General features: G+C 39.2%; 1 protein-coding gene across 33 annotated transcripts in view; it reads right to left on the minus strand.

Moving 5' to 3' along the window:
* The window catches only part of RIMS1 (regulating synaptic membrane exocytosis 1), a 537,571-nt gene that overhangs the window by 438,627 nt on the left and 85,291 nt on the right, over positions 1–13,653 (minus strand). For 32 of the 33 annotated variants that reach the window (XM_051854558.2, XM_051854586.2, XM_051854581.2 and 29 more), the window contains exon 2: positions 3,280–3,360. The exons of the other annotated variant lie outside the window; for it this stretch is intronic. In XM_051854558.2, the coding sequence (XP_051710518.2) occupies positions 3,280–3,360 (81 nt within the window). The remainder of the gene's footprint in view (positions 1–3,279; positions 3,361–13,653) is intronic. 33 annotated transcript variants of the gene reach the window in all.

A 13,653-nucleotide genomic window follows, 5' to 3' on the forward strand; every position in this document is an offset into this window, starting at 1 on the left:
AACTAGTCGATCTCTCTCTGTCTACTCAGTAGAGTTTTCTGAAAACTGTCATGTACATTCTCCATCTCATTTTCCTGACTTCTCATTTTCTCCTCAAGCCTACAGAAACACATTTCCAGTCCTTTTTTATATTGAAACTTCTATGGTGAATACCATCAAATCACCTTATGTGACCAGAACCAAAGGACACTTTTTAATCTTTTTAATTTCTTAGGTTATTCTTTGATTTTCTGCTACATTAAAACACTGTTGGTTTATTCCATTGAGTTTGTCTTCTACTTTATTTTCTGGTTGTCCTTCATCTTTAACCATTATTTCTCAACCCCGTTGGAGGATCCTCTTCCTTTACCTCTATCGTAAGCACTTGTTTTACCTAGGGTTTTCTCTGTTGGTTTTTCCCATGTATCTTTTGATGATGCCATCTTCTCCTCCAGTTAACTGAAGGCTTTGGCTTGTTAAATCTGTATTTCTGAATAATTTACAGGTACCACAGAATCACTATCAGAATCTGAACTCACAGCTGCCCAGTCACCTCTAAATTTGGTTTGCTTCTTTAACTCAGCTTCTCACCTGGTATCCCACAACCACCCAAGCCATAAATGTGGTAGTTCTTTCAAACACTTTCCTTACAAACTGTTCCTAACTGACAATCAAGTATTGTCTATTTTCTTTATACTCAGCTCTTGTAATTTCTTCTTCCCATATTCTCTATCACTTCTTTATGTCAAGACCTTATCCTCTTTCCCTGGGCTATAGCAGCATTCTATGAATCGATTTACCTGCCTTTAGATTGGCCCATATCACATTAATATTCCAATTATTTCCACTTCTGCCAATGTGAGCAATGTGCATTTTATGTACAAATATATACTCTTGTATACATATGACACAAGTCCAGTTGCAACAATTTCCTAATTAAAACCAATTAGTGAAAACCTCACTGGTAAATGTAATATTTATTAAATTTTATATTTTTTACTTTGCTATCATATATATAAATCTAAGTTATATCCTTATATGCTAACCAGAGGTGCGTGACTACATTTTCTGTCTTCTGTTCCATTCAAAATTAAAAACAAAATCTGGTCACCAGTGATAAATGATATTTAGAACCAATAATGGGTAACAAAAATTACAAATTTATAAACACTGACTTTGTCACCTCATGCCCATCTGTAATTATCCCCTCCTAATTATTTTGTTCTTTCCAAAATAACCTACACAGGGATTTATATGGATATGCAGAGATCAACTGACAAACATAATCTCTGAGGATAATCAATAAAAAATAAGCAATAAAAATAAACTCCAAGCTCTTCCAGTCATCTATAGGTAAGTTCATTATTTTAATATCAAAAGGACTCAGAGATCAAAAAGATGGTCCTAAAGGAAGATGTGAAGAGCCCACAGTTACTTCCATACCACTGACCTTGGGACTAGGAGGAAAATTTCACTAAGTACAAGGTCATTTACAACACACTCCCATAACTATAATCTATGAAAAAAAAAATAAGGAAAAGGCCATCTCAGGTCTTGTTGGAGAAGATGACAGTGGTAACTTTAGATCCCCTAATGTCCAGATTTTTAACATATGGACTTTGGAATAAGTGGAACCAATTAGAAGGAAACTCCAGGATTGTTCTTTTGTAACTGGAACTTCAACATGTAGAATAAAATAGATTTTAAAATCAACATCAATTCTTCAAAAACTTTCCCAGATATTACTAGAATCCTACTAGAAGTAGAGTTTTGTAATTCCTAGAACATTAGATGGAAAGTGAGGACCACAATTTTTCTGTGAGTTATCAAGAAAAATTCTATCACAGAAAAACAAGTAACAAGTTTATAGCAAAAACATTTATAGGGGAAAAATGTAAGATAACTGATAATACTTCTTGCAAGTGTGTACTTTTCCCAGTGTAGTCATAAATCATTTTTACTATGGTTAAATCAAAACTATTTTTATATCTTGGGAAATACTGATTAAATGTAGAAGAGGATATTCAGGTATAGTATTGAGATAAAATCTATAACACATCAACTGAGCCTCCTGAAATATTTTATCAAAATTTTATATCCTAAAAAAACAAATAATTTTGAGTTATTTGCTACTCTATGTAATATACAAAATACATGAAGAAAGCAGAGCGAAAAGAAGAAATTAAATAAGCAAACTCTGAGTCTCAAATGTAGATTTCCATGAGGTAAAATATAAACAGCTTTAAAATTCTATAGAGTAGTATGCTAGATTCAATCCTCTGAACAGACTTACGCTTCTGGTAAGAAAAATTAAACTGAATTTTATTAAATTTCAATATTTGCCAATGCTAATAAAAAGTTGCCATAGTAAGAATAATTACAAAATTCAATTTTCTTTCCACAACCTTTTCACTATTTTATCACTTTGTTGGTTTACTTCAGAGAATTCTCAGCTAGCTAAAGAAATCTTTAGAAAGTCACTATGAAGATACATTTCTTCAAAGACTTTTGCTAAAACCTTGGAGGGAGGTATTTCCCCAGTAGTAACTACTTGGCTGTAATAGCTATGCTAAAGATATTGCCTCTACTGAGCCATTTTAAGGAAATGTCTAATTTTTTTTTAACCAGGAGCATAATTCTCTTCAGAGGATTCAGTATATCATGCTGCTCTGCAGAATTTTAAAGCTCTTTACATTTTATCTCATCAAAATCCACATTGGAAACTCAGATGTTACTCATCTGATTTCTTATCTACTCCCTGCTTCCCTTCAGTTGGTCACTTAGTAATCACGAGTCTATACACCTAAGAATGCAATAATAAAAAGAAAACCATATGGAGAACACACTCATTTAGAGGGTTAATTAGCTTTAAATAACATACCATAAAGGTAGTAATGGAGAACCTATGTATTTCCCTTATTTACATATGCTGATGCCAACTCAGCACACTCTCTGTGAGCCATTGCTCTCCACTTATAATTCAGCCCATATATATTTCAAAGCAAACAAATGAAACAAAACACAATTGCTGCTATGCTAGAGCCTTAAGAAATGTGTCCCTTTCCTTTAATTAATTTGATCTCTTCAATAGGGCATTAGAAAAATCACTTAACAAAATATTTAATCCAGAGCTCATGCTTCCAGATAATTTTATCTAATTCAACAGTAGCCTTTTTATTATACATACACCAGAGTAGCCGGAGTATCTACTCCTACATGCAAGGTGAATTAATAAATCTGTAACCAGTGATCTGTGTAACAGATGACATTTTCAGTCAATAAAACCAATGCCATACTCACGGTGAAGGTTGGTGAGGCTGGTTTTCAGCATTTCTTGGTGTTTTGCAGGCAGCAGGCTTCGCCATGTCCCTGACAACACACCTGGGGCGCATGATAGACAGCACAACGCACTATTAATTATAAAAAGGGTAGAACACATCTGGAAATTAAACATGGTACTGAACACACAATCTAAGGGAAAATCTTTGCAAGCCCCTTCAATATCAACCTTGGGGCCCTGGAGAAACCCTAGAGTTGGAAATCTTTGATCCAGGCTTCCTGAAGCTCAATTACACCCAAATATAATCTATGCTAGCCTCTTTATTTGATTTTCCTTTTAGCATCAATAAAATGATTGTCAGCAGCTTTCCCCATAGCAGAAAAGCTACTGAAAGCTTTGGCTTCACCATATGAAGACATCTGAAAGCTTAAAAATAGGAACAGCTGTTGCATTGATGTTTAAAAATTGAGCAGGATTTTCTGTAGCTTTGGCTATCTTACTGAAAGATACGGACATTTGTTTCACAGCATAAATCATCACGCAGGTCTTTCTGCTTATGAAAAAGAGATCTGAGACGTGTAAAGACATGGCCTATGTTCAAAATGCCCTTTATGGGGCGTAGAAAGTTAAGCCTCTGCCTACAGTGCCGTCATCTCATATGGGAGCTGGTTCATGTCCTGGCTGCTCCACTTCGATCCGACTCCCTGCTAATGTGCCTTGGAAAGCTGTGGAGGACCGGCCCAGGTCCTTGGACCCCTATATCCACATGGGAGACCTGAAGGAGGCTCCTGGCTCCTGGCTTCAATTGGTCCAGCGGCCATTTAGGGAGTGAGCAAGCGTATGGAAACTTGCTGTCTCGCTGTCTCGCTTGCTCTCTTTCCTTCTTGCTCTGTGTCTCTGCCTTTCAAATAAATAAATCTTTTTAAAAAATGCCTGTCACACTCTGAGAGGAAGATATGGAGAGATGGAAGGGGATGTTTATGTATAAAAAGTGTGTGTGTGTGTGTGTGTGTGTGTGTGTAAAACAGGAAGAGGAGTTTCCTCCAAAATTTAAGAGGAAAACAGTAAGTCTTCTATAATCAAAAAGGATGAAAAATTGCAGAGGGTGGTCAATATATCAAAGCCCCAAAGGGCAGCAGGAGAGGATATTCTCATTCTCATGTGAACAGAATTTAATGAGCACTGGAGAGAGTCACTGGCAAAAATTAAAAATAATACTTAAGAAAAAACTCCATCTGAGGCTGTATTTAAGAAGGTTCAGATATTCCTTCCCCTCAAATGCTCCAAACCAAACACAGCTTTATACAGGGCAGCCTTGATTACAGCACGGAGCCCTCACATCTTGGACTGTGCTAAATGGACACGCGCCCTGGGACCCAGGGTCCTCAAGCACGAATCTGTGTTTTAAGAGCTTTCACGGAGGCTTCTTGGAGATTCAACGACACTGCTCACAGTGAAGGCCAGTCATGTTATTCCAGAAGTGAATCACTGGTGAGGCTGCTAGATCAACTGTTTTCCCAGAGCTAAAAGGTGCATGGCAATGTTCTCCACTTCTGAAAGAAATGATACAGGACACATGGACACAGTTCACAGAGACGTGCACACACACACACAAACACACACACTGCTCTTTCCAAAGTCAAGGATGACTTAAAAATCAATATACAACTTGACAAGGAAAGAAAATGGTGTCATTTCAAAGCCTCAACACACCTTCCACCAGGGATCAGGGTAAAGAAATGGGGCATTTGTCAAGCACTGATGCTAACTTCTCAATTGCTTAGTCAGGAGATTTGAGTCGAAAGCATCCACTGTAACCATAAAGTCTTTTGTTCTCATTCCAGTTTACTTGGAGGCCAATCATGCATCAGTGTCAAGAGAACATTCAGGAACACAATTGTGAGGGAGGAGTAATATTCTAGGAAATTTGAGGTCTGAAACTCTGATCTAACTCATACAAGGTACAATGCCCAGGAAATTAAATTTCATAGCACTGGAAAATCTTCAGCAATTTTCACTCAAGTAAAAATAGTATATGCAGCATGTTTAATCTATATGCAATGGTTTGTGAAAATATCTGAAATATCACCAAGTTGGTAAAAATCTAATTATATCTGTGAGAAATCTTGGTTCTTCTTTTTACCCCTCAAGTCTTAGGTATTTATACAAAGCTTTGAAAGAAAAGAAATCTACCATTTAGAGTTTGTCTTAATATGCTTTGATGTGATTATTTTCTAACAAACATAAAGCATTAAACAGCACTAAGGATCAATTTCTAAGCAAAACACTTTTTTTTCTGTTTAAAACTTGGCAATGTCTTTGTAACAAAATGTCAAGGATAGTGGTTATGGTTTGAAATTACAATTGTTGACATACTGCTGCTGTGTCATGTACTACAGAATTTTTCTAACAAAAAGTTCATTTGAATTTCTGAACTTTAAAGTTTTATTAAGTAATGAAAATATAACATTAATTTTATAAACAATATATTCAGAATTAATTTCAATATGTAAAACAGGAAAGCAACACATTTTCTATACTAACAAATATTTTGACGACAAGGCATATATTCAGGATAAAGGAGATGAAGCTAACTAATCAATCTGAATTTTTAAGGGAAAGCATTCAGAATGCTTACTATTCAATAATTTTGGGAGGACTCCTAGCCATAGTAATATATATTCCTACATTTTCTAATCTAACTTCTTTTTTAGCTATAATTTCCTCTATATATTTTTAAAAACCTTATATTCAGAACAAGATATATAAAATATAATATACTCAAAAGGTTTTTGTTAGCTTGTGTGGATTAATATTTCATTAAATTTATAATTGAATTATATCACAGTTTAGAGGAATCAAGCCTTTACAGTTTTGACAATTTTAATGTATTGTATTGCTTAGCCTTAGTAATTTCCATTATCTCCCTTGTATCAGACAGACTTACTATAATGGTATAGATCCCTGATAATTTAAGAAACACAGTAATGTTATTTCACTATGATGCAGCTCTTAAGTGTCTGTCTCTGAACATGAGTCATTCATTTCATCAATCAGACATAAGGAGACCACAAACAATGTCAGAATGCTGACTTTCCAGAATTACAAAGGATTCATGGACTAAGTCAGGAATTTAACCTCTTAATCTTTGCAACATTTTTAATTACTCAGAGATTTATCAGACATGGACTTTTACAGCCTTCTCACTGCATGTGACCATTCCCTCACCACTGTAGCATCACTGAAGATTTATGCAAATAAAATATTCTGCAACCACCCCAAGGGACTGTGCCTCATGACTCCACCCTCTGCACTGCTGGGTTTTATGAATGACTGCAATCAATGCAATGAATGGCTGCCAACTGCCTACTCAGCCACTTCTACTCTTCCCTGCATGTACACATGGGAGAAACTCACATTGCCACAAGCCTGCAGATGAGGCTATGGTAAGGCTTTCATCTCTCTAAACAGGAACTAAATGTGCTTCCAGATACTTAGAGTATGTGAATTAAAAACTCTAAAAGCTTTCAAGAAACACAATTTACATAATTACTTTCTCTCTTTGACTTTCCATTTTGGTGCCTGCAGTCACTACCCTCTGTGCCTCTCCCCCTACCCACACCCCCAAAGAAAACCACCATGACTATTTTACAAATTCATCTGAATTCGAATTTTAGATTTTTTTTTTACCTTTGGTAAGTAACATCATTAAGCTAGTTACTGTGCAGGAAACTGCCAAATAATAGAAGATGTCATGTTTAATTTTTGTTCAAATCATAGGGTTTTTGAATTTTCTTATCATCAAAGGAGACAACAACTATATTCAAATACTACTGGGGAAATAAGTATACTTCTTTTAACATCCCAACTGTTGTACTATTTTGAATTAGTCCTAATAGATATTAAGATAGTTAAAATGATGTAAAATTGGGAAAATGAAACAGTTTTCAAATACCTAATTTTCTGAATTTCTGATCAGTGATTAATAATACATAGAAACAGATAAAATCAATAAGAAATGACTTCAGGGACTCTGTATCCAGCCATACTACCCCTAAACCTCCCATTAAATGCTTCAAGCCATTCTTCAAAATGGCATTAGACTCAAAGACACCCAAAACATGCAAAATCCCTTTCTCTGGCCTAATGCTCCCTTCTTAACTTCAGCATCACATACCCAACTGCATCCTCACCATGTTCACTTGGCTATCGAATAGACCTCTCAAAATCACTTCTGAAACAATCATTTTTCCCTCCAAACGTGATACTCCAGGAGCAATCTCCACTTTGAATGATTTTAACAGATTTCTCTAGCTGTTTAGGCCCAAGCTTCACACTGGATTCCTCTTTACCTCTCACATTCTGTTTCCGTTTTATCTATGTTCAATATGTGTGTGGAATCTGACAATGTCTCAATTCCTCCACTACTGCCACCCTGCCCCGCACCAATATCATTGTTTACTGCATTCCCACCACAGACTTTTAACTGGTTGTCCAGCATCCACCCTTGCCCTCCTCTGAGAGTCTGTTCTAAACACAATGGCTAGTGGTTCTTTCAAAAGGAAAGTCATCTCCTGACACCTGTGCTCAAGACCCTGTAACAGTTCCTCACTTTCTCACTACAAAGTGCCAGAGTCCTTGGGTTACCACCTGGCCTCCCGTAACTCTCTGAGTTCATTTCTTATTATTCACTACCCTCCACCCCGCCTTAAGGGCTCTGCATCAGCCTTTCCTTCTGTCTGGAATACTCATCCCCAATGCATTTATGACCAAATATATCTTTCAAATCTTTGCTCAAAGGTAAAATTTTGATGGTTCCTACACTGATCATCCTACTTATGCCAACTATGGAGTGCCTCCACCTCTCCATAACCATGTACTTCCCAGTGTTTTTTTCTGTGTTCCAAAATTTACAGAAATTTACTGTCTCTCATTGTTGAAATATGAGCTTCTGGCGATAAGGGATTCTTGCCTTTTTGGTTCACTGACATATGTCAATGAGCTTAGAATAGTGCCTGACATATAACAGCCATGTTATATGTCATGTGAAACGAGTAAGACAAAAAGTATACATTGCTAGAGGCATCAAGCTTGAATAACAAGTTTAATATGTGAAACACAGTGATTTAGAATAGATTCTAGGCAATATTTCATCAAACACAGTTGTTAAATCATTTTACATGAAGAAATTTCTTAATAATAAAAAGAAAGTTAATCCTTTTTTCTTCTGATTTTTCTAAACAAGGTAGGAAAACAAGAAAAATTTATATTAAACAGCTACAATGTAACAAAATATACATGGTATACCTAATTCAATCTGCATACAACTCTGCAAGGGAGTATGATTATTCCACTTGAGAGTTAAAGAAACTGTGGAGCTAAGAGATAATTAGTTTTCCAAAGGTAAATGGCAAGTGCTGATACCTTAAGAAGCCAAGATATGAATTCAAATCAGTTTGGTGTTAAAGCTAATGCTTTTCCCATCATTCCATGCAGCACTCAAATTTAACATTTAAAAGAGGACTAAAAATGAAAAAAAAATCAATTGTAAGGTGACAGTCTGATATCATCAGGCATATATTAATATCACTGTTTTGTGATACAGGTGCATCATTGAAAGTAATAAAATAATCTCATACAAAGTTTTTAAACACTATTCCAGCATCATAATACCATATTCTCCAAATGCAACACCAGAACATGGATGAAAGCAGCATTGAGTTGCCTAAAAGAAAAATGTAGAGTGACCCTAATGCCAATGGGAATACTGAATACTAGAGAAGGTGGGATGCAAGACAAGTAATCTGGTATACAGAAAAAAGTGCTTCAATGGAAAAAACAACTGGAAAAGATAAAAAGTGATTCATTTGCAAGACAGAGTGCAAGGGATAAAAATCTTCAAATGCATTTTCAAAGAGTATCTTCAATATTGTTCTAATTTCCATTCACAAATTCTAGAATAAAAGCTGAAAATATTACTTAATTCATTTCTATATAAATTGCAGGTTCATGTCAATTTAACAGTGAAAAAATGAGTTTATATGACTGTTACCTATAAAAAGAAGATGTAAAAATTCTACACTAGAAGAGAAAATTCAGTATTGATGTTTGGAGAAACCAGATGTACTAATCACAAACCAACAGGACTAGTTTATACGTCCAATGTGCATTTAAGGAAATTTCAAAAGCTACATTTGAGCAATTTCTATTTTTAAAGCAACCTGGAAAATAGGTGGGGTAGATTCCTAATTATAATAAAAGAGAAACCAGCTAGTTATTTTTCACAATGAGTGATGAGGGTTGTTGACTTCCTTCTGAAGAGGTCAGAAATTACTCACAAAGCCAGACAAAAAGACCACAATTCTAAAATAAAGGTGATAAGAAGATTCAAGAGTCACTACAGAGATTAATGGGAGATTTTAAATTGTGGATATACAAATTTTTCAAAGACTGATTTAAAAAAAGACAGTAATAGGTAACAAGTTAAGTCCTAGGTCTTCTGGATTTTTCAAACTTACCTTGTTTATCATCCTTTGGGCTGTGGAATTCTAATAGACTTCACTCTACAAGATCCTAATGTTGTTTCCAAGATTTTAGCAACATATCCAATTAACTTCTTTTCACCCCAACCACTATTTTCTGTCAATACAATCAGTTCCTTTCTCTATTCCCCAATTTCTGAAATATTATATGCCCATGGATTTAAAAGTATCTGATCATCACCTACATACTGTCTCACCTACATTTTTCTACTTAATAACTTACATGTATTCTCCAAAAGCTACTTGTTGCCCATAAAACACAATATAACCACAGAAAACCCTAGAGGTCCAGAAATTTCCTGTTATTAAACCTTTGAGAGAGACTCTCTTCGTCTCATAAAGAATAACAAAAACAATAACACTTAGTAAAAGGAAGGTATTTCCAGAAAGGAAAGTAACTGTCAGTGTAGCACTGGGGACTTGGGGGAGGGGGCATCAAAGACAATGAGGACTGAAACCTTGCTTTGAATTCTCTAAGAACACAAAAAGATGAAACTCAAGTAGAATGGCAGTGTGTCTAAGAGAAAAAAGGAGATGTGAAAATGGAGATATGGGGCCAGCACCATGGCACAATTGGCACAATTAGGTTAATCCTCCACCTGCGGCACCAGCATCCCATATGGGCACTGGTTCTAGTCCTGGCTGTTCCTCTTCTGATTGAGCTCTCTGGTGTGGCCTGGGAAAGCAGCAGAAGATGGCCCAGGTGCTGGGCACCTGTACCCAAAACGGGAGACCTGGAGGAAGCTCCTGGCTCCTGGCTTCGGATCGGCGCAGCTCCAGCCAATGCAGCCAATTGGGGAGTGAACCAGCAGATTGAAGACCTTTCTCTCTGTCTCTACCTCTCACTGTCTGTCTCAAATAAATAAATAAAATCTTTAAAAAAAAATGGAGATAAAGAATGGAAACAACTGATGCAAATGTAGGCTAAAGTTGAACTAAGAAAAGAAGGAATGATGAAAGGAAGAGAGTTTTTTAATACTTAAATGTGCAATTCTGGATGAAGGACTTCGCTATCGGAAAGAAAAGATTTAAAAGGAGAGATGTGGAGAGGAGAAAGAAGAGGAGGGGATGTTGGAAGCCAGAGCTAGAGTAAGAAGTGGGAGGAGAGAGAAAGTGAGACAGAGAGTTTAGCAAAGAAACAGGGTGGCTGAGGAGGTGGACTGGGCCACAGGAAATAAATGGGTGGTGGATTATTTCTCAAAATATCCCTTTTCCTGCGACAGTGCCATCCTCATGATTTCTCAAAAAGGATTCCTGCATGACAATGCTTCAACAGCTTCATTTTGGAAGGGTTTGGAGAGGGACAAAAATCTCCACATCCTTCCCCCACAGTTCTAACAGCTCCTAGAAGATAAACCAACCAGCTCAAAGCTTCCTTTCTAATCCCACCTGTGCCAGCTGGGTAGGGGTGGAATGTTTGAGGGAGTTCTCTCTTCTCAACCATCACCCACAAACAGTAATGTGTGCACTAGTGAGTGCAGGAATAAGCTAGAGGTTTTCTCTTTTGAGTGTTAGGTCCAAGAAAGAAAAGGAATTTCTTTTCCCTTTTCCCTGGACATCTAACTTTCTTGCAGGTAAGAACCTCAGGAAGGCCTGGTTGGGCAGACTCTACCAGGCTTCTAACTCCAGCTAACTCTTTGTCATTTTCCCCACATTAATTCCTGTCTGTCTGAACTATTTAGACAGTCACATATGAAGTATAGTCTTAGTATAGTACAGATTTAGAGAGAGTTTTTTTGTTATAAAGAAGGAAGGAAGGGAGGGAGGAAGGGAGGAAGGAAGGGAGGAAGCAAGAGAAAAGAGGAGGGGAGAGCAGGGGAGAGGGGTGGAAGGGGAGGGAAGGAGAGGGGGAGGGAGGGGAGGGGAGGGGAGGAGGAGAGGGGAAGGGAGGGGAGGAGAGGAGGAGAGTGGAGGGGAGGAGAGGGGAGGAGAGAGGAGAAGAGGAGAGGGGAGGGGAGGAGAGGGGAGGAGAGAGGAGAAGAGGAGAGGGGAGGAGAAGAGGAGAGGGGAGGGGAGGAGAGGGGAGGAGAGAGAAGGAGAAGAGGAGAGGGGAGGAGAAGAGGAGAGGGGAGGGGAGGAGGAGAGGAGAGGAGAGGGGAAGGGAGGGGAGGAGGAGAGGGGAGGAGAGGGGAGGGGAGGAGGAGAGCGGAGGGGAGGGGAGGGGAGGAGAGAGGAGGAGAGGAGAGGAGAAGAGAGGGGAGGAGGAGGAGAGGGGAGCAGGAGAGGAGAGGAGAGGAGAGGAGTGAGGAGAGGAGGGGAGGGGAGGAGGAGGAGAGGAGAGGAGAGGAGAGGAGTGAGGAGAGGAGGGGAGGGGAGGAGGAGGAGAGGAGAGGAGTGGGGAGGGGAGGGGAGGAGGAGAGGAGAGGGGAGGGAAGGGGAGGGGAGGGGAGGAGAGGAGGGGAGAGGCGAGGGAGGAGAAGGGAGGGGAGGAGAGGGGAGGAGAGGAGAGGGGAGGGGAGGTGAGGGGAGGCAAGGAGAGGGGAGGGGAGGAGAGGGGAGGGGAGGAGAGGGGAGGAGAAGGAGAGGGGAGCAGAGGGGAGGAGAGGAGTGGGGAGGGGAGGGGAGGGCAGGAGGAGGAGAGGGGAGGAGAGGAGTGGGGAGGGGAGGGGAGGAGGAGAGCAGAGGGGAGGCGAGGGGAGGCGAGGAGAGGGGAGGAGAGGAGAGGAGAGGAGTGGGGAGGGGAGGGGAGGAGGAGAGCAGAGGGGAGGGAAGGGGAGGGGAGGGGAGGAGAGGGGAGGAGAGGGGAGGAGAGGTGAAGGGAGAAGGGAGGGGAGGCGAGGGGAGGCGAGGGGAGGCGAGGGGAGGCGAGGGGAGGGGAGGGATGGGAGGGAAGGAGAGGAGAGGAGAGGAGAGGAGAGGAGAGGAGAGGAGAGGAGAGGAGAGGAGAGACATCCCACAGTAATTTGGAAGAAAACAGAAACATCCAAAAGACATCTAATATTCTCTAGCAAGGGAAGAAACATGGTCTGGATCAGCAGACTCAGTCTGGATTGTTCCTCTGGCACCCATGACAGATGGTGCTTCTCTGAGAACATATCACCATGGGATCCAATCACACAAACCAAAGTCCTACCCTTTCATCTGCTACTAAAGAAAGCACATTGGTCTAAAAGTAAGGATAAAAGGATAGTCTGCTAGAGATAATTTATTTAAAAGATGAAATTATAAGGAGCTGGCACTGTGGTGTAGTAGGCTAAGCCTCCACCTGTGGCACTGGCATCCTATAGGGGCACCGGTTCCTGTCCTGGCTGTTCCACTTCTGATCCAGCTCTCTGCTTATGGTCTGGGATAGCAGTAGAAGACGACCCAAGTGCTTCGGCCCCTGCACCCACCTGGGAGACCCAGAAGAAGCTCCTGACTCCTGGCTTCAGATCAGCTCAGTTCCCATTGTTTTAACCATTTGGGGAGTAAACCAGCAGATTGAAAACCTTTCTCTCTGTCTCTCCTGCTCTCAATATATAACTCTGCCTCTCAAATAGAAAAAAATCTTTTTAAAAAATATGAATTTGTAGCTTTTAGTATTCCCATTTCCAACACTCTTCACAGCTAACTGGTCTGTCTTTCAGCCCAACTGAGAACCAGTGTCCTATTTCAAAAAACAATCATTGAGTTGAATATGTGAGATAGAGGAGGCTATTTAATGGCAGTCACACCACCTTAAATAAGAATATGAACACTCTCAATGAAAAGCGTCTAAGTAAAAATGATGAAATAAATTGAAAAAGGAATGTAGCAAAACAAGAATTCCAAGAAGTGTAAATCTATTTAAATATGAAAAGCAAACAATAAAACAGAAAAATAATGAAGTAAATAATACCAGTTTAACTTCCTAAACACCTGCAATGAGTCTGG

Source organism: Oryctolagus cuniculus, chromosome 5 (genome assembly GCF_964237555.1).
Source record: "Oryctolagus cuniculus chromosome 5, mOryCun1.1, whole genome shotgun sequence".
Lineage (NCBI taxonomy): Eukaryota > Metazoa > Chordata > Mammalia > Lagomorpha > Leporidae > Oryctolagus > Oryctolagus cuniculus.